The sequence below is a fragment of the Vanacampus margaritifer genome, chromosome 1, assembly GCF_051991255.1.
Source record: "Vanacampus margaritifer isolate UIUO_Vmar chromosome 1, RoL_Vmar_1.0, whole genome shotgun sequence".
NCBI classification, from domain to species: Eukaryota; Metazoa; Chordata; class Actinopteri; order Syngnathiformes; family Syngnathidae; genus Vanacampus; species Vanacampus margaritifer.
This window is the reverse complement of record NC_135432.1, coordinates 63,587,007-63,605,807: the sequence shown is the minus strand read 5'-3', so window position 1 is coordinate 63,605,807 and position 18,801 is coordinate 63,587,007. Positions and strand designations below refer to the sequence as shown.

The following is an 18,801-nucleotide window of genomic DNA, read 5'->3' as shown; positions in this document are numbered from 1 at the left end:
TGGGCCAACTCCATTTATATCATTTTTATCATTTTAGCGAAAATGGTGAAGAATGGTCCACGAAATGAAAATCCCAACATAGTCTAAGACACGCAAAACTGTAGCAAGTGGTGATTTTCATCTTGTTTGCTACCTCAGTGAAGGATGGGCTGGTTCAGTTCATTTTGAGATATGTATATGTATATATATTAGGGCTGCAACTAACAATTACTTTAATAATCAATTGATCTGGTTATTATTTTTTTTAATTAATTGAATAAAAAACATTTGTTAGTTTCCAAACCATTTTGTTGGGGGGGGGGGGGGGGCAGGTCATTATTTCATATAGACAGTGCAGAAAATGCACAAACATAAATCAGCTACTGATTCAGGCCATAAAATATCAGAAAATCGGCAAAAATGTTGATCATTGTTTTTCAAAGTAAAAGCAGATGTTTTCAAACGTACGCAAAGAAAATCAGTGTGCTTTTATGGAGGACTACAAAAATCAGAGGCTGAAATTCCGAAGATTTGGAGTACGTTTGAGTTAAGAAATGTATCTAAATGTGTTTTTATCAATTGTCAGTTAATCGATTAAGAGTCACACACATACATATATATTAGAGGTGCATGTATAGGGAGAGAGACACACATATGATGTGCATGTATATACATACATCATAATATGCATAATTTTTAAAATAATATTTTTTGTGGTCTACGCATTTATTGTGAGGGAAATCAATGATTTAAAAAATAATAATTAACATCCTTTTAAAATTCGAATTATGTTTATTTTGGATCACAAATTAAATGAAAACTTTCCCATATGCAAAGGCTTCAAAATATGTTCTCACTTGAAAAATAATCCTCTAGTCCTCTTTTCCATATCATAAAAAATAAAATATTTAGTTAAATTGTGTAAAAAAAAAAAAAATAATAATATGATAATCGAGTAAAGCACATTTTTATGTGGTATAAGAAATAAATCTGGTTGTATTAATTTTAGTATAAATACAAATGTAAGCGTGCTTTTATTTGTATTTTTTATTGCATTTATTAAACCAATTTTAGTTGTTTACATAAATTTAAAAAAATAAATAAATGTGCTTGTAATTTTGTTGAGTGTAATGAGATGTTTTTCTCGTAATTTTAGTATGAATAAAAATGCTTTAATAAAATAAAACCAAATAATTTGCTTCTGTTTTTAGGTTTTATCAGAATTTTATTTTATTTTTTTAAGATAAATTAGATTTGATTTACAATACTAATTTGAGCATATAATAAAAATGCATCATAGTCATTTTAGTACACTTCAAAACAATCAACTCTCTAGCGTTGTGTCCTTTGTATATTCAAGGACGACTTTGATGGGCAGTGTGCAATATTGCATCCAAACATGTCACCTTGTTGACCGATGCTGTGTATTATATATATTTAAAAAAATATATTAAAAAAAATAACAAGTGACACGTTGTTTGAGAAGCAACAAAATCACCAACGTCTTCCATTCAAGATTTGTATAGTCTCATCCTCTTCTTCTTATGCATTTAGATGCTCATACTGAACCTCATATACTGTAATGCATGATGCCTGCTTTTAATACGACACAGATGAATAATCTCCCCTTAAAAAAAAAATATGTATACAAAAGTAACATTTTTAGACGCATGATTCAACATGAACTTTTAAATCAATGCACTCAAGCAACAAAGATTTGAAATAACAGAATCATCTAAATTTGGGGATTGAAACGATTTTGCAGCCCTTCAGTGACATTGTGTTGTACATGTACATGACGTGTAATCCAGAAAATTGTACAGGATTATAGAGATTAGCAGCAATAAATGCATGACGGGTGGCACAACTCAACTCGCGTTCTGTTTTCAAATTGGATTCTGTCAAGCATCTAACCCTCCTGTCTCGTTACCCTTTCTCAGGAACAGAAACAATGTTCGGGTCAATTTGACCCAGGGCGTAAAAATCACAATAAATTATATATATATATATATATATATATATATATATATAATTTTAGTAAATTTTAATTTCTGTTTTTTGTAAACATTAGTTTGGTGAGTTACAACAGGGTCAATTTGACCCGGTACAATCTAGCGTCCAACCTATTTGATGATCTAAAAAGTGTAAGGAAAGTGGGATAAATAACGATAAATGCTGTTTTAACAAGTCTCGGGTCAATTTGACCCGGTGCATGATTAGTGTCATTGAATCAACCTACTTACCCAATTATACAAGAAATGTCAGAAAAAGGAAACAATCCCAGATACTTTTGTTGACTTTTTATTGAACTTTTAAACGGTTGATTTTGACCCGGTGTTTTCGAACGAAACGAAAATTCCAAAATCTTAGTAAACATCGTTAAGACATTTCATACCAAAAAACTGCCTTTACTCATTGCTATATAACTTTTAAATGGGTCAGTTTGACTCGGTGTGTGTTTTATTAACCAAAAAGTGCCCCAAACGAAAAGGAAAGTCCTGATTAATGTTTAAAAACATTTCATATCGAAAAACACATGTAAACTTATTTTCAATGGTATGTTTTTAACACTTTAATGGGTCATTTTGACCCGCCAGTGAACAGGAGGGTTATTTGTGTTGTTGTTGTTTGGTGGTATTCTTGATCAATACACAAGATATTCTTAACCGTACAATACTTGTAGCATTTTTACACTTTAAAAAAAAAAAGTCCAAACGTGTTTTCAAAGCACTTTTCTGCCTTGCACTGTCAACCACTATCCTGTGTTTATGGATGACATCATGTTAGAAAACAGTAGGTAAAAAAATAAATGAAAACATGCATGATTTTTTAGCAGACCTGATTGTAATGCATGCAATAATCCACGTTTGTCATATGACTCGCGTGTGAAGGCGGATTTGTTATTATGGTAGCGAGCATGTTGTAGCGTTCCCGATTGGAAATGAATCATTGTGTTTGTTTATTGAGGTGTACAAACTATGCACTCCGCAGCTAAGAGGAGGAAAACGGGCATGCTTATTATTATTATTATTATTGTTCATTGGTTTTGTATGACTAACAAAAAAACAAAAATGTATTTCTCAAACTCAGCAATAGTAATGATGATGATAATAAAATGCAGCATGGTGCCAACGACAAGACCTGGTGTGTGGACATTATTGTGACCTCTGACCTATATCCATATAATAAGCACAACAGAGTTATATATTTTCATGTTTTCATGTTGCATTTGAACAGCTGCGAATAGAATTTGTATTATGGTCCGAAACAATACAGATTTTTTTTTTTTTTTTGGCAGAATAAAATTGAGATGATTCCGATGAATTTAAAACCTATATTGAGTAAAAAGCACTTTATTTTTGGTCCCTTAACGCTTAAAGAGATATGAAGAGGTTAGTAAGATAAGGTACTAAGATACTTTGCGTCGTCTTTAAGTATTTCTTTAATTTTACACCTGGGAGAAAAATCTGCTAAAATTGCATAATTTTTGCAGATTTTTTTTTTGGGGGGGGGGCGAATGTTTGGATATCATCATCTTATTTTTCAACGTGTTTATAGCTACAGTGTGAGTCCATTGAGTAGATGTTGCTAGCAAAGGGCTGTTTTAATGAGAGAGGGTAAAAAAACCCAAAAAAAAAACGGTCATAATACTCATCATCGTCATAAAAACAAAAATAGTAATAATAACAATAAATAGAGGCATCACTCATCCAACTTGCTGTTGATGCTCCTTATGTCCGCCAGGCAGCTTTTCACATGTTCAAAGTTCAATTCAAAGTGCTGCCGCACCTGCAACCCAATATTATTGAAAAAGTACATCAATTTACAGGGCGCACAAAGTATGACCCGCCGCACATTGACATCATCAAGGGCCCTAGAGACATTTTTTTTTTACAGTGTTCCAGAAATATGTGGAGAGTAACTTTTCTAAAATGATTGTCGCATTTATTGAATGTAAACAAGACTAAAATAGTAATATAAACAAAATTACACATACATTTAACATTTAATAAATACTTGGTAAATGCATTGTAAAAATAAATACATGAGTTTACAACAATGGTATTTCTTTAACTATAATTATTGTAAATGATACATTTTTAAATTAACTTTTTCCAGATATGCATTTTGATTTGATTTGAGCAAATGTATTTATTTATTTATTTATTTATTAATACAAACCAGTAAAATAAAAAAAATATTTATAAATGTAACATGTATTTAACTAAACATTGTTTTATTTTTATCGCACATAAAACAGTTATATATAAAAAGAATCATTTTATTAAATAACTTATTTATTGTTAATGATAAAAATAAATCAGCTACATAAAAATTTACATATATCTAACATTTATTTATTTAATCGATGAATTCATTTTTTGTAAATGCTCTAAGAAAAATGTATAATGTACAATTTACATATACATTGAAAAATTATTTAATAATTAGTTAATTAATCTATTGTTAATAATAAAAGAATTACCAGTAAAATACAGAATTTCGCATATAAATGTAACTCTTATTTACACAATTTGTATTGAATTCACTTATTATAAGTGATAAAAATCAATTAAGTGCACTTAACACTTACTGGTCAATTAATTGTACAAAATATAAAAAATTACAAGCACAAAAAAAAAGTTTTTAAAAAAAATTGCATTTCTTTCTTTATTTTGCGGAATAATTTGCTCATTCATGTATTATACGTACATCTACGAGTGACACGGCCCATGGGGCCACAAAAATACAAAAAAAAAAAGTTCACATGAAGTCTTTTGTTGCCGTTTTACCTCACTGATGCTTTTCATGAGCGGTTCCATCTCAAAGGACATGGCCGACGCGTTCACCATGGAGGAGCTGTCCAGCACGTAACTGGAACAGGGAGCGGCCATCTTAGCGGCTGCGTACACGTAAAAGGGGGTGACGCGGTTACTGACCATGTGACGTGCGCCTTGTGGAGGAGGAAGAGGGAGCGCACCGCGGTCAGTCGCGGTGGCGCCGCATGCACCACTTTGCCCACCGCGCAGCCGCAATCACCGCAAAGCAGGGAGCTGAAGATGCTGGAGGGAAAAAAAACACACCAAAATGTTTTTTAGAAAATGTGTTAAGTGTTTATTTCTATTGTGTACTGTGGATATTAAAAGTCTACACGCCCCTGTTCAAATACTAGATGAAAAAATAAGAAAAAAATATATATGGTTGCGCAAGTGTACACACCCTCTTATAAGTGGGAATGTGGCTCTGTAACTTTATTTATAAAGCACTTTAACACGAACATACATTACTCAATATATGATGAAGAAAATGGGACTCTCAGACTCCGACATTTGTCTCCAATGCTTACAAAACACTACAGACACTTATGTTCATGCTTTATGGTTATGTACTCCGGTTATGTATTTCTGGACTAAAGTCTTAGAAAAACTTTCCGCTATTTTGGACTGTAGGATACCTTTATCTCCAAACTTGTGTTTGCTAGGTGACCTAACAACAACTGACTTACCACATAAACAATTTCAATCTACACTTGTAGCCCTTACTATCGCTAAAAAAACAATTCTTGTTAACTGGAAAAATAAACAAACTCTGAATATCGACCAATGGTCTAACCTCCTCATAAATCACATTTTAATGGAAAAAATGTCTGCCTCAAATAAAAAACAAATATCAAAATTTATAGAAACATGGTCTACGTATATAGATTTTTTTTAACCTAATTCTGGTTACTTAATTCTGTCTGTTAGCAAGAGCCACTACATCGTGATAACTTACATTGATGTTTCTGCATTTGGCAATTTGTTATTATATTATATTATATTATTAGTATGGGATTTTTTTTTAATGGGCTTTAGGTGAACTGATGAATACACACACGCTCGCACGCACGCATGCACGCACGCACACACACACACATACAAAAAAAAGGGTATATATATATATATATATATATATATATATATATATATATATATATATATATATATATATATATATATATATATATATATGTGTGTATATATATGTATATGTATTTTAAAAAAAAGAAAAAAAAAACAACATTTATTAAAAAAAATTTAATTGATTTGTTGGATTTAAAAAAAAAAAAAAAAAAAAAAAGGAGAGCAATGATGATGTCAAATCGAATGAACAATACTGAGCTCTCCTGTAAAAAAAAAAATTAAAAAATAAAAAAAAATAAAGCACTTTAAAAACAACCATAGATACATACATAGTGTATTCAGATGGTTTGAAATGGAGCCTAACCAAAAAGACCTCACTGCTTTGAAGTGAACACTTCCTAAGTGATAAGAACCGTTTTTTAGTGTGATCAAATGTATTATTTTCTTTTCTACCTATTTTAGGCGTTAACCGGCTTGCATCATTATCTATATAAATGGAGTAAAAGCCTGCTCTGCTCTCCTTGGAGTAACGTTTACTTTACCCATTTTTCTTAGCAACAGGAGGGCAAACATAAGGGTTAACTAAATAAATAACTAAATAAACTAAATAGGCTAACTCAACCCGCGATCAAACTACCACAGCTCCGTGCAAGCTAACGCGCCATATGCTAGTCTTTTGACATGTGAAAGATATTATAACATTTTTAATACCTAATTTCATATATCAACCATTGTTACACGTTATTAACATTCCAATTCTTTATATTAACCTTGTCGAGATGTTTTGTGTCCTTAGTAGAGCAGAAGGTGTTGATTTCGGTATAATCTGACCTTAAACTGGGTCATACTATTTAGTCTAAAAAAGTTCCTTCTCAGCGCTTTGTGCGAAAACACATTTTGGTCTTGAAAACAAAATTTGCTTTGAAATAACACACACACACACTCTTTACTTTCTTCATCAGTCACGGCCACCGTAAATTTGGTTCAACTTGTTTTTAGATTTTGTTATGGGGAAAAATAGAACCTTCAACTATATAACATATTCAGTCCCGAACACACACCCAAATCTGACCTTGTTTACGCCATCTGCTCACGGAAAAGTACCAGAGAGTATGTTTAGTCTACAAATAAAAGAGAGGAGGTCCTAAAATTATAAAAGCCGTTCGACACCCGGAAGAGGTACATTTGACGCTCTGAATCCCACGATGTTTAAGTGATGAATTAGAGGCAGTTATTTGTCCAGAGATTCTCTGTTTTTTTATTAAATCATTTTTGCAAAGGTGTATTTTTCTTGCATTAAATCTATCTTCATTTTTGGAACACGTAAAGAGGACAAAATTCTTATATTCCTCTTCACATGCTGACGCTTTATTTTTTACATTATTAGCATAATGTACAATATTGAGTTGACCTTTAAAAAAAATAAAAATAATTTTGTAATAATAATAATAATAATGTAATTTTCAAGTACATTCATCTAATGTTAGATCAATCATACCCAATTTCTGTACATTTTGCATTTTTCGTCACATCTTGTATTCACCGAGTTGGACCGCCATTTTGATTTGTGACGTGATTTGACGTAATCTCAGAATTGTCCATTCACTCACCAGTTAGCCAGTTGTCCTGTATATCCACACTCCATTTCGCTACTCACTTCCACGTTACCACTGACTCCTGCTGACAAAAACAACAAATATCGTGAAGCGTTCGGGGGCCACAGGCTGTATAAAACTTGCTCTTACGGCAGCTCATGATGGAGTCTAAACATTTGAGCTCCCCGCACACAGCCAGGGAGTCTCCCAGGACCGTGTTGCACTGCTTGCAGTGAAGGGTCGCCCACCGTCCGCGTTTCAACAGTTCGGCATCACCGTATTCGTCGTCGTCGCGCTCCCTGAGGAAAGTCTTGTTAAACTCCATGTTGGTGTGTTTTTAAGCAGAAGAAGTAGAGACGAAAGCGAAATACAAACGCTATTTAAGAATTGAAGGAAGCCACAACTGCAACGCGTTTAAAAACCCGGGAATGGAAAGTAAGTACTCTCCGATTGGCTGAAGGCTTCCGGAGTGACCCCAACAGCCAATCAAATGCACCGGGCGACTGCTTTAGGGTCTCTTTGGACATGACTCTGAGAGTGCGAGTGTTCCAACAACGTTACGTTTCCGAACGGTCTGTAGTACAACAGAGCGGGCAGGAGACAATTTTCGAACGCACCCACTAAAATGAACTTGAGCGCCACTCGTTTATTTTTGACTGCCCTTACATTACTGCTGCATTTTTGATCATCATCACCATCAGATAAAATTTTTATAATTCTATTTTGAGCTGACTTTTTAAAGTTTATATTCATATAGTGCAATTTTAAGATTCTATAAATATTTAGTATGTAGTAGTAGTACTAGTAATGGTATGTATGGTATGTGTATATTTTTTTCATTTGAAGAGATCACATTTTAAAGCATTTTTTTCATTATACTGCATACAGTCATTTTTAATCTTTCAAATATTTTTTCTTTTTGAAATATTACACAAAGGTGAAATGTCGGCTATATATTTTTTTCTTTTTTGCCTTGCTTATCTTGCCTTTCATTAGCCTGTTTAGTAAACAAAAAGGTCAAAACACACCAGTGACCTTAATCTTTGGGAGGTGGTAAAACCCGTCGCTAGTTGAAACTTCAGGATAAGTTTGTGGGTGTGTATACTGCGAGTGGGCGTGTACATACCCGCGTGTATATAGAGTGAGTGAGTATGCGTGTTGATTCAAGAGTGCAGCAGGCTGGAACAGGCACGGGTGCAATGGATACATCGCAAAAAGTTACAATACTCCGAGAGGGGTTTCTGGTGAAAAGGGTAAGTTTGGAATGCGCAAATTGTTTGTTTTTTTCTCCTCACATGTGGAATGTCGTCTTCAAGTGTAATTTCCTCCAGGGTCATCTTGTGCACAACTGGAAGGCGCGCTGGTTCGTGCTGACGCCAGACAAGCTGCTCTATTACAAGTATGAAGGTGGGAAAAGAGACTCATGTCAGCGGGGGAAAATCATGCTGAAGGATTGCGTCATTACGTGCCCCTTCCTGGAGTACGACAATCGACCCGTGAGTCTCTGTTCTTGAAAATGACACTTTTTTTTTTTTGTCCTCGCACCGCTATGTGATGATTGTATCAATGAAATGATTACCACATCTGAAACGCACCGGACAAGGCCTTTAAGATGAGGTCTGACTCGATATGGTTTGTTGCAAACCAAAGATAGACACTGTCTCGAAATTATATATTGATTTTATGTTTTTGACAAACATCTGAGTTATACCTCATAGGTCGCAAGGAGTGTGTTTCAGTTTTTTTTTTTTTTTTAAATCAACGTGACCTGATATCATATCATCACTTCCGTTGAACCAGCTGAGTCGATGTTGAGTCAGCGTCTGCTGGAGTCATTCTGATGACATCATTCCGATGACATCATTGTTTATGCTTGCTCACTTTTCATCAGATTTCATATAGACACTTGCTTTCATTATACGCCTCGCATTTTTAATAGGACGGGTCTGTGGCAGGTGAGTCGAGTACTCACAAAAACAAATTTGATATGTGGACTCGTCAGACCACAGCATACTTTCCCATGTTGTGTCAGTCCATCTCAGGTGAGCCATTTCTGGCTTTTTGCTACGCATGGTTGAAATCTGTTCACTGACAAATGTTATCTTCCATCAACTTTCTCAGTCTTTTGTTGCCCCTATCCCGCTTTTTTAGAATGTGTCAAATTCAAAATGAGGAAATATAAGCCAAAAACAATATGTTCATCAATTTGAACTGTAAATATCTTGTCTTTTGTAGCGGATTCAGTTGAGTATAGGTTGAAAAAGATTGTCATATTATTGTATTCTAATAAATGTCCGACTTCACTGGAATCAGAGTTTGTATTAACTCATTCACTGCTGTTGACGGCTATAGACGTCAAAAATTCATTTGAACTATTTCTATTAGTTTAACATATTTTTTCCACTTTTGTTAACAAGAGTATGAAAACACATTTTTTTTTTATTGTTTATTTAGAACAAATATAAAATTTGTGATTAATTGTGAGTTAACTAGTGAAGTCATGCGATTAATTACGATTACAAATTTTAATCGCCTGACGCCCCTAATTTTTACTAACCTTTTCTTTTTTAATTTTTTTAATTTTATTTTTTTTTTAAAGAAAAAACGATCATTAAAAATTAGGGGTGTCAGGCAATTAAAATTTGTAATTGTAATTAATCGCATGACTTCACTAGTTATTTTTATTTTTTTTAAAAGAAAAGATTAAAAAGAGATTATTAAAATTAGGGTCTGTAAAAACTGTTAAACTAATATAAATAGTTCGAATGAATTTATGGGAGTGAATGAGTTAATAATGAGTCATGTATTATCAAAGTCATAGCGTCATTGTTGTGCCTTTTCTAGTTGGTGTTCCGGCTTCAGACCAAGACCCGCGTAGATCACTTCCTGGAGGCGTGTTCCCGGGAGGAGCGAGACGAGTGGGCCGGCGACATTGCGGCAGCGGCTGACAAACTGGAAGCAGGAGCGGACGCCGACGGGGATGGGTCACCCAGCGTTAGCCCGACCACACCAGCAGGCTCGCAGCCGCACAACATCAACCTGAGGTGAACGTCGTGTTTTTACACATGTCCCTTTAAAGCGAACTGATCTTACATATAAATGCTTGAAAATAGCACCCGACGTCCTCCATTTTGTTTTGTTTTTTAAAATGTGTGATGTTTTCTTGTTGTGATGTAGCAAAGTGCTGGAGGCCATGTATGACGTTCACAGCGGAATCAACATGAGCAACCACGTGGAGCAAGGACGCATGTACACCAACTGCTTCTCAGGTCACACAGGAAGCCGCAATTCTTGCATACAGATCCTTTAAAGTAGCCTGGTTCTTCCATAAAGACCCTTGGAAATATAAAACATTTTAGTAGCCGTTATACTTACAGATAACATCTTTAAATTGGAAGTCAACCTTAAATATTTCTTGACAATAATATGTTATATGTGACCTCACTAGTCTAAACATGACATTCTGATTAATATTACATTTTTGGAATATGAGTTATGAAGCAAAATCCAGCCGTTTTCATCCATCTCAGGGGGCGGCCATTTTGCCACTTGCTGTCGACGACCAGTCACAGCTCAGCAGGCAACGACCAATCACAGCTCAGCAGGTGAGCAACATTGATGTCATCTTCAGTCGACAGCAAGTGGCAAAATGGCCGCTTCCTGAGATGGATGAAAATGGCTGGATTTTGCTCCTTAGCTCATATTCAACAAACGCAATATTAACCAGAATACCACGTTTAGACCTGTGGGGCTGCATAAACATATTATTGTCAAAAAAAAATTGGGGTGGGGGGGTTGACTTCCCCTTAAAAATAACTTAATTTTGGCAGATTGCCGCTTTAATATATTGTTATGTATACAGCTTTTGAAAGAGCCAGAGTCTTAAAAATTTTAAAGTAGAGTAATTTTTGCATATGGGCACTTTAACAACAACAGAAAATCTGCAAAAAATTACCCAAGGTCATTCTTACATATAGAACCTTTGAAGTAGCCTAAAGTAGTTCTTACTTGCAGACCCTTTAAATATTCTTATTTGTAGTTGCCTGGTTCTAACATATAGACCCTTTAAAATAGCTTGATTCTTACATACAGACCCTTTAAAGTAGCACAAACCTTACATACTGGTTCTTTAAAGTAGCATGGTTCTTACTTACAGACCCTTTACTGATTCTTGTTTTGACATTTTATAGCCGCTTGGTTCTTCTTTTATTGACCCTACAGTATCTTATCTTACATACAGTCCCTTTAATACAAATAGGCTCTTTCAAGTAGCAGGATTCTTCTCCGAAAGCCTCTAAAGCAGTGTGATTCCCGCACAGGCTCTGCGGTGGTGGACTGGCTGGTGTTCATGCAGCAGGCGTTGACCCGAGCAGAGGCGGCGACGCTGGCGTCGGCCCTGCTGGAAGAGGGCTTCCTGCGCACCATCGGCCTGCGGAGCGCGGAGGCGCTGCGCACTGCCGGCCTCAGCGAGCTCTTCACTGACGACTCCACGGCGCTGTACAGCTTTGTGAGTAGCGAGTCGGGGGTCTTGACGCCTCGCATCTAACGTTGATGATGATTGGGTTACAATTCTTCTTTTTGCAGTTATGTTTTTTTTTTTTGCAATATATACACTGCAATTTTAAGCGGCGTCCCTCAGGGAAGTGTTTGAGATCCGCGTTCTTTTTTGCACTCCCACCAAATCTAGATGTTTTTTTTTTTTACAAGTTTACACACATAATAACCACAAAAGAGTACCATGGCTATTTTAAGAAATTATGGATACATCAATTATTGTTTTGCCTATCCCTCATATTGAATCTTTTTCAAATACTTTTCAACTCGCCAGTCAGACAGCTTGAAGAAGCGAGGCTGCGTGAAGGCCGAGATCACGCTGTCTGCAGTGGAACTGAGCGGTCATGTGATCAAGAGAGGCTACCTGCTCAAACAAGTAAACAAATATTTTTTTATTGGACTGTAATGGATTTTTACATCCCGTTTTGAGTGAAAGTGTCCTTGCACAGGGCCACAGGAGGAAAAACTGGAAGATTCGACTGTTTGTGCTGCGCTCTGAACCTTCTTTCCTTCACTACTATGACCCCACCAAGGTGCAGAAGGAAACGTTGTCTGTTATTTATTGCCTAGCAACACACTCAAACGCACACAAACGCGCACACACGCTGAGTCAGTATGTGAGCCACTTCCTGTCTGGTTTCAGGATGATATCAGCCCCGTCGGAGGGTTCCCACTTCGAGGCTCGCTGGTGTCCTCGCTGGATGATAACGGCGTTCCCTCAGGTGGGTCTCACTAATAAAATCAAACACCATTAATTAATTAATTAATATACCTTTATCCCCAAACTTGTGTTTGCTAGGTTGACCTAACAACAACTGACTTACCACATAAACAATTTCAATCTACACTTGTAGCCCTTACTATCGCTAAAAAAACAATTCTTGTTAACTGGAAAAATAAACAAACTCTGAATATCGACCAATGGTCTAACCTCCTCATAAATCACATTTTAATGGAAAAAATATCTGCCTCAAATAAAAAACAAATATCAAAATTTATAGAAACATGGTCTACGTATATAGAATTTTTTAACCTAATTCTGGTTACTTAATTCTGTCTGTTAGCGAGAGCCACTACATCGTGATAACTTACATTGATGTTTCTGCATTTGGCAATTTATTATTATATTATATTATTAGTATGGGATTTTTTTTAATGGGCTTTAGGTGAACTGATGAATACACACGACGCTCGCACGCACGCACGCACGCACACACACGCACATACACATACTCACCCACATACAAAAAAAATATATATATATATATATATGTGTGTATATGTATATTTATATGTAAAAAAAATAAAAATAATAATAAAAAATAAAAACATTTATTAAATTTTTTTAATTTATTTGTTTTTTTAAAAAAAGGAGAGCAATGATGATGTCAAATCGAATGAACAATACTGAGCTCTCCTGGATAAAAAAACTAAAATAATAATAATTAATTAATTAATTAAGTTCATTAATGGCCTCGGAGAAAGACTTCACAGAAGAGTGGAAGCTGTTTTAGCTGCAAGGCAACGATGCACAGGGGTGATCCGACATTTTCAGTTCCCGTGTGCCAGGGCAGTATTTCAATTTTAGCTGGCATCCCTCAGGGAAGTGTTTGAGGTCCGATCATTTTCTACAAAATGTACGCTCTCTTGAAGTGGAAGTTGTTGTGGCTTCAAAGGCAACGTGACCACCTGACCAAGTACTTCTATGCACTTCAATTTTGAGAGGCGTCCCTCAGGGAGGCCTATGAAGTCCACTTGTTTTTTTGTAGACAAACAGAAGCTTGGCCTGGTGTCCCAGTACTTAAGTCCCTTTTTTTTTTGTATAAATAACATATCCCCTGAACGGAACTGGATCAAATTGAGAAGGTCAAACTGTTAATAGCAGCTCTCCGTACGGTGCAGATTTAAATGTGTGTGTATATCTATTTTTTTTCTCCAAATAACTCACTCAGGCAGGTGTCTGTAGTCCACTCATTTTCTATAAAGGTTTAAAAAAAAAAGGTTTTATTGCTGCTTAGGCGCGTGCCAATATTTTCAGTTCCTGTGTGACTGGGCAGTATGTCCACTTCAATTTTAAATGGCGTCCCTCAGGGAAGTGTTTGCGGTCCGATCATCCTCTATAAAATATACTCCTTCTTGAAGTGGAAGCTGTTGTAGCTGCAAAGGGTGACAATCTGTCCAGGTACTACTTATCCACTCCAATTTTGCCTCAAGAAAACCTTCCAAGTCCATTGGTTTTATAATTCCTTTTTTGGGAAGCTTGACAAGGTGTCCCCATACTTTTGGCCACTCCAATTTTGAATGGCGTTCCTCAGGGAAGCCTTCGAAGACCATTTGTTTTCTATAAAATATCAGCTGAACTGCGGGTCAAAATATTGGCTACAGCTCTTTGTATGAAGCAGAAAAAAATAGTTCAAGGTGCAGGTCTTGCGTTTTGACCCGTTTGTGTTGTTTGAGAAGGATTTCATGTGTATACATTCAGTGTTTATGTCTGAGTGAAAACTTAAGACCCCATCTTTAAATGTACCTAATGTTTTGTCTTCTGGCTTCCCTTGCCTAGGAGTGAAGGGCAACATCCAAGGCAACCTGTTCAAGATCATCACCCAGTCGGACACGCACTACTTCATCCAGGCTCCCAGCAACCGGGATAAAATGGAGTGGATTGACGCCATCCGGGAGCACACGTAGCCGAACGTGCAGCACTGTTAAGAGAAAAACGGTGTTGCACAATATCCCGCCCGTAGCCACATACAGTCGTGCGTAGTCATGAAGCTCATGTCAAAAGTTGATTAAGTGTTTATTTTATGTCTGGAGGTTTTTTTAAGATTAAATTTAATTTTAAACTGGGATTGACTGGGATTGATCATCCCAACGTGAGACTAAGGATTTTCAGGGTCACGTTAAATGATCAATCTTATGAGTGAAGTCTTACATTCCAATTACAGGGGGATTGTTTTTTTAGAATACAGTCAAAATATTACAAAATATTATTATTTAAGTCAGGATATTACGAGAAAAAAAAGGTGTAATTTTAACAGAATAAAGTTGGAATGTTTCCAACGAGCCAACCAGGATTACTATAATAAAGTTATTATTACAGAGATGAAATCATGCGCCCAGTGTATTTCTCAAAAGATTAAACTTAATCTTTATTTGTGTTTGTTGGAGAGCAAAGAAGCGTGACGAGTCTGGAAGAAGAGGCTTGCCGCTCGTGGCCCAGTTTGGCCTTTGGCGTTTGCGGTGATTCACCACGATGACTCGCGTGGTCGTAAAATGACACCATAATAAAATAAACAAATAAAACAAAAAAACGCCAGCAGAGCAAATAACAATCAAGATGATTTTATTCCAGGGAAGTAAAGTCACACAAAGGGGGAAAAAAAGTGCTTGTTGTTGATAAAAAAGCGTTCAGAGTAAATGGGTGTGACCTTTTTAAGGCTTCACGACATTAAGTCAGAATATTACGAGAATTAATTAGCAGTTTGACAACGATAGTCACAATATTACAAAAATAAAGCCAAAATATTTTGAGGATACTGTAAATTGAAATATTAAAATAAAATCAAGAACCCCCCCCCCAAAAAAATGTCAGAGAAAAGTCAAACTAAGAGAAGCAAATTATACATAACGAAGAATTTGTTTTTATATTTAAAAAAAATTAAGTCGAAATATAGGGGGAGTCGGTTGGTGGGGGTGGGAGGGTTAAATTTAAATATTAGGGAAAGGTCACTCAAATCAAATTGGATTATAATGTGCCATTAGGCTATTGTACGTTTACATTTTAATGAGATAGATGTTTGTGTAGAAACGTTGACATTCATGTTAAAATGACTTTATCTTTAGTCATTATAAATTTTCAGTCCTCAATTGCGCATGTTTCCTCAATTGCAACTGAATTAAGCCCTATGTCCTGAAGACAAGCAGCAACTAATAATATATATGCCACTGGTCAGATTTCATAACATGCTTTTTGTTTTTACGTGAACACAAAAATCCTCAAAGGAGAAAATATTGCAATTTGGACCAACCTTGGTTTCAATTCACATTCTTGTGTTGATTTTTTTTTTAAGACACTGATGAGCGCTACATTCAGTCAGCACGTTAGTGAAGGCACTTTGTCTTCTTACAAAGTGTGACACTGTTTGACAAAATGCATCTTTCATCTCTTCTAACCAGATACACTGTCTCCGAACATGTTATTTACGACAGCGGCGCTAAATTAAGCCACCTTGGTGAGTTGGACGTCCCCGAAGACCCGTAACGCCGTCAAGTTGGCAAGCTGCGGGAGGCGGTGGGTGAAGCCGCACAGAGGTTGACCGTCCACCAGGATGCGGAACTGCTGGTGCTCGCATACAATCTCCATCTGGAGATAATATACGATTAAAAGAAACGTAATAATATAACGATAGCAATAGCGACGATGATTGTGACAAAATGGCGATGGGCATAGCTATCACATTAGCAACACTGATAATGATAGCAATATTGAATTTGTATGACATGGACTTAAAAAAATAAAATAAAATAAAATAAAATAAAAACCTTAAAAGGCTCTCCGGGTGCAAAGGGGAAGAAGGAGAGTGTGTTTTCAGCGGGACCCCATTTTCCTGCCAGCCGTGCATTTCGTTGGACCGCCTTGTTCAAGAAGCTGACCTTCAGCTGGAGACCCACGTCGCCTTTTGGCTCCGCCTCCTCCTGCTGCTGCTCCTCCTCCTCAGATTCCTTCTGCTGAGGTGCGCTGGACACCATCACCTCAATGCTACACGCGCACGTATAACAACATGCATCAGTGTTCCTCGCAGTGGAAAAGTCTGATGATTGCTTTTTCTTTAAGATGACTTTGGAAATACAAAGCTTCTTAAAATTATTTTTAATCGAATTAATTTGCCTGGTATCTGGAAATGTATATTGTTATTTTTAGCTAGCTATAATTGTAATAGATTAAATAAAAAAAAAATGTATACATATCAATTAATTTGTATACAATATACAAATAATTCGAATACATTTAAAAGAGAAACATTAATGCACAGTTTATCACATTTTGTAAAAGCAAAAAAATATCAGTTAAAAATATTTTCATTGAAAGTAATACACATAAACTAGATTTTAATTGCTATTGTATTAATATGGTTAAAAACACACGTATATAAAAATAAAAAATAATTAAATTAAAATTAAAATTGTTGTTACTGCGTTTGTAAATGTATCCAAAATTTCTCAAAATTAATTAATTTGAAATAAATAAAAGTAATGGTCATGAATTTTGAAAAAATATTTAATTAAAAAAAAAGCAAGATAAGACAAATTAATTTTTTTCATTTTTTTGCCTGGTATAAGGAATTCATTAAATTGTAATGTAATGTGTCATCATCCTCGAATCAGTTCATTTCTCTGGCATTTCTCTGCATCCTTTCACAATTTCTGAGGGAATCATTATATCCACATGCTTTTCTCCTCTTTGGGTTAATGTCAAAGTTATTTAGATGAAAATGACAGTTTCTTGAATAAAGTCACATTATCTTTTCACATCAAATGCATCGAATGATTGAACTTAATAAACTGCCTTTCAACCACGCACGGACTAACTAAATTATTATTTTTATAGTTCAAGTCTATTACATTCCTCCAATGTCACAGTGTGCACGTTGCCGCAGCATGTGATTTGCTAATGAACGCGCAAACACTGACCTCTTGGGTTTCTTGTCAACAATCCCCATCACTACCAGCTTCATCGAGGGCCGCAGGCCGCCTTTTATCTCTCCGATGTACTGTTCCTGTGTGAGACAATGGCTTAACAGGACAGACTGCCGCTCTGCACAATCGGATCTCATTTAAACCATCCCCATTCATCATTTCTCTAGTGCATGCTGTTTGGAGCAAAGAAAAGCGAGCATACGTACATTTCCTTTCTTTTCCTTGTCTTCCATTCCAGTCTGGGCGTGAAGCAGTACTGTGAAGGTGTGGAGAGGGGATACCAAGTGAGGAGGATTGATCAATGCCGGCAAACCCCGCCTGTTGCCATAGAGACAGCCTCCACCATTAGGTAGAAGGTGACCGGAGAAGGGAGGGAATTCATGTAAAACATATTTGGATAATAAGTTTAACTCTGTGTGTGCGTGTTTGTGCGTGTTCAACGTTGCTCTCTATTTTTTAATGTTCTTCATCGTTGTCTTTTGTGCAAACAAAAATCTTCTGATCCGATGCTGCCTTCAGGTAACCTGGTAATTTTTATAATATTAAACGCACCCCCCTGATTTTGTGTTCAAGTTCAGGAAAACAATTCGACAAAAACAAACAAAAAAAATGAACAAAGAAATATATTATTTCTTTCACATAGTTAAAGAGTGTACCTATTTTTGACAAAACCCGAAGGCAGCACACCGTAATTTGTAACCTAGTAACCTACATTTTAAAATTGAAAACATATTTGTCCTCGATATCGTGCATTAAAATGAAAGCTTTAAATTTAACTTAACCTGATAAGAGATGCCTAGAACTAAAAAGAATTTGTTTGTTTGAAATGTAATTGTTTGCACAAATTCATTAGCAGCAAAACATGTTGCCTTCGGATAACCGAGTAAGCAACAGTATCGTCCAATATTTTGATCCACAAAAATACTAATGAACGTAAATAATAATATACGGACTGAAATAAACATTTCTCTTTTAACCATTATGAAAAATACATTTATTTCGTACATTTTCCAAAAGTTTTATTTTCGAGGGTGGTACGCGAAGGCAGCACCTAGGCTCGCCTCTGACCAACC

The 18,801-nt window shown here is 35.8% G+C and overlaps 3 protein-coding genes across 3 annotated transcripts; 1 reads left to right on the top strand and 2 right to left on the bottom strand.

The window, feature by feature from the left end:
- Window positions 1-3,558: 3,558 nt before the first annotated feature.
- oip5 (opa interacting protein 5) lies at window positions 3,559-7,940 on the bottom strand. The gene is made up of 5 exons (XM_077560089.1): window positions 7,628-7,940; window positions 7,493-7,559; window positions 4,920-5,042; window positions 4,773-4,854; window positions 3,559-3,768 (listed from the first exon to the last, which is right to left on the bottom strand). The coding sequence occupies exons 1-5, from the start codon at window positions 7,800-7,802 to the stop codon at window positions 3,682-3,684; spliced, it is 534 nt and encodes a 177-aa protein (XP_077416215.1). The 5' UTR covers window positions 7,803-7,940; the 3' UTR covers window positions 3,559-3,681.
- Window positions 7,941-8,337: 397 nt separating this feature from the next.
- plek2 (pleckstrin 2) lies at window positions 8,338-15,691 on the top strand. The gene is made up of 9 exons (XM_077560087.1): window positions 8,338-8,730; window positions 8,809-8,973; window positions 10,322-10,521; window positions 10,655-10,746; window positions 11,797-11,984; window positions 12,306-12,407; window positions 12,481-12,564; window positions 12,675-12,753; window positions 14,592-15,691. The coding sequence occupies exons 1-9, from the start codon at window positions 8,629-8,631 to the stop codon at window positions 14,717-14,719; spliced, it is 1,140 nt and encodes a 379-aa protein (XP_077416213.1). The 5' UTR covers window positions 8,338-8,628; the 3' UTR covers window positions 14,720-15,691.
- LOC144047282 (galectin-related protein B) lies at window positions 15,358-18,061 on the bottom strand. The gene is made up of 4 exons (XM_077560088.1): window positions 17,935-18,061; window positions 17,723-17,808; window positions 16,574-16,790; window positions 15,358-16,394 (listed from the first exon to the last, which is right to left on the bottom strand). Exons 1-4 carry the CDS (start codon window positions 17,959-17,961, stop codon window positions 16,251-16,253), a joined length of 474 nt encoding a protein of 157 aa, XP_077416214.1. The 5' UTR covers window positions 17,962-18,061; the 3' UTR covers window positions 15,358-16,250.
- Between the last annotated feature and the right edge of the window lie 740 nt (window positions 18,062-18,801).

What these genes read in the sequence shown, in the direction of transcription:
- oip5 (XM_077560089.1), bottom strand. Translation starts at nt 7,802, where the DNA reads ATGGAGTTTAACAAGACTTTCCTCAGGGAGCGCGACGACGACGAATAC. An exon ending in AGACTCCATCATGAGCTGCC is followed by an intron (nt 7,560 to 7,627) that starts GTAAGAGCAAGT and finishes TTTTGTCAGCAG; the next exon opens with GAGTCAGTGGTAACGTGGAA. An exon ending in ACAGGACAACTGGCTAACTG is followed by an intron (nt 5,043 to 7,492) that starts GTGAGTGAATGG and finishes TTTTCCCTCCAG; the next exon opens with CATCTTCAGCTCCCTGCTTT.
- plek2 (XM_077560087.1), top strand. Translation starts at nt 8,629, where the DNA reads ATGCGTGTTGATTCAAGAGTGCAGCAGGCTGGAACAGGCACGGGTGCA. An exon ending in GTACACCAACTGCTTCTCAG is followed by an intron (nt 10,747 to 11,796) that starts GTCACACAGGAA and finishes ATTCCCGCACAG; the next exon opens with GCTCTGCGGTGGTGGACTGG. An exon ending in TGATAACGGCGTTCCCTCAG is followed by an intron (nt 12,754 to 14,591) that starts GTGGGTCTCACT and finishes TCCCTTGCCTAG; the next exon opens with GAGTGAAGGGCAACATCCAA.
- LOC144047282 (XM_077560088.1), bottom strand. Translation starts at nt 17,961, where the DNA reads ATGGAAGACAAGGAAAAGAAAGGAAAT. An exon ending in ACAAGGAAAAGAAAGGAAAT is followed by an intron (nt 17,809 to 17,934) that starts GTACGTATGCTC and finishes TGTCTCACACAG; the next exon opens with GAACAGTACATCGGAGAGAT. An exon ending in CACCCGGAGAGCCTTTTAAG is followed by an intron (nt 16,395 to 16,573) that starts GTTTTTATTTTA and finishes TATTATCTCCAG; the next exon opens with ATGGAGATTGTATGCGAGCA.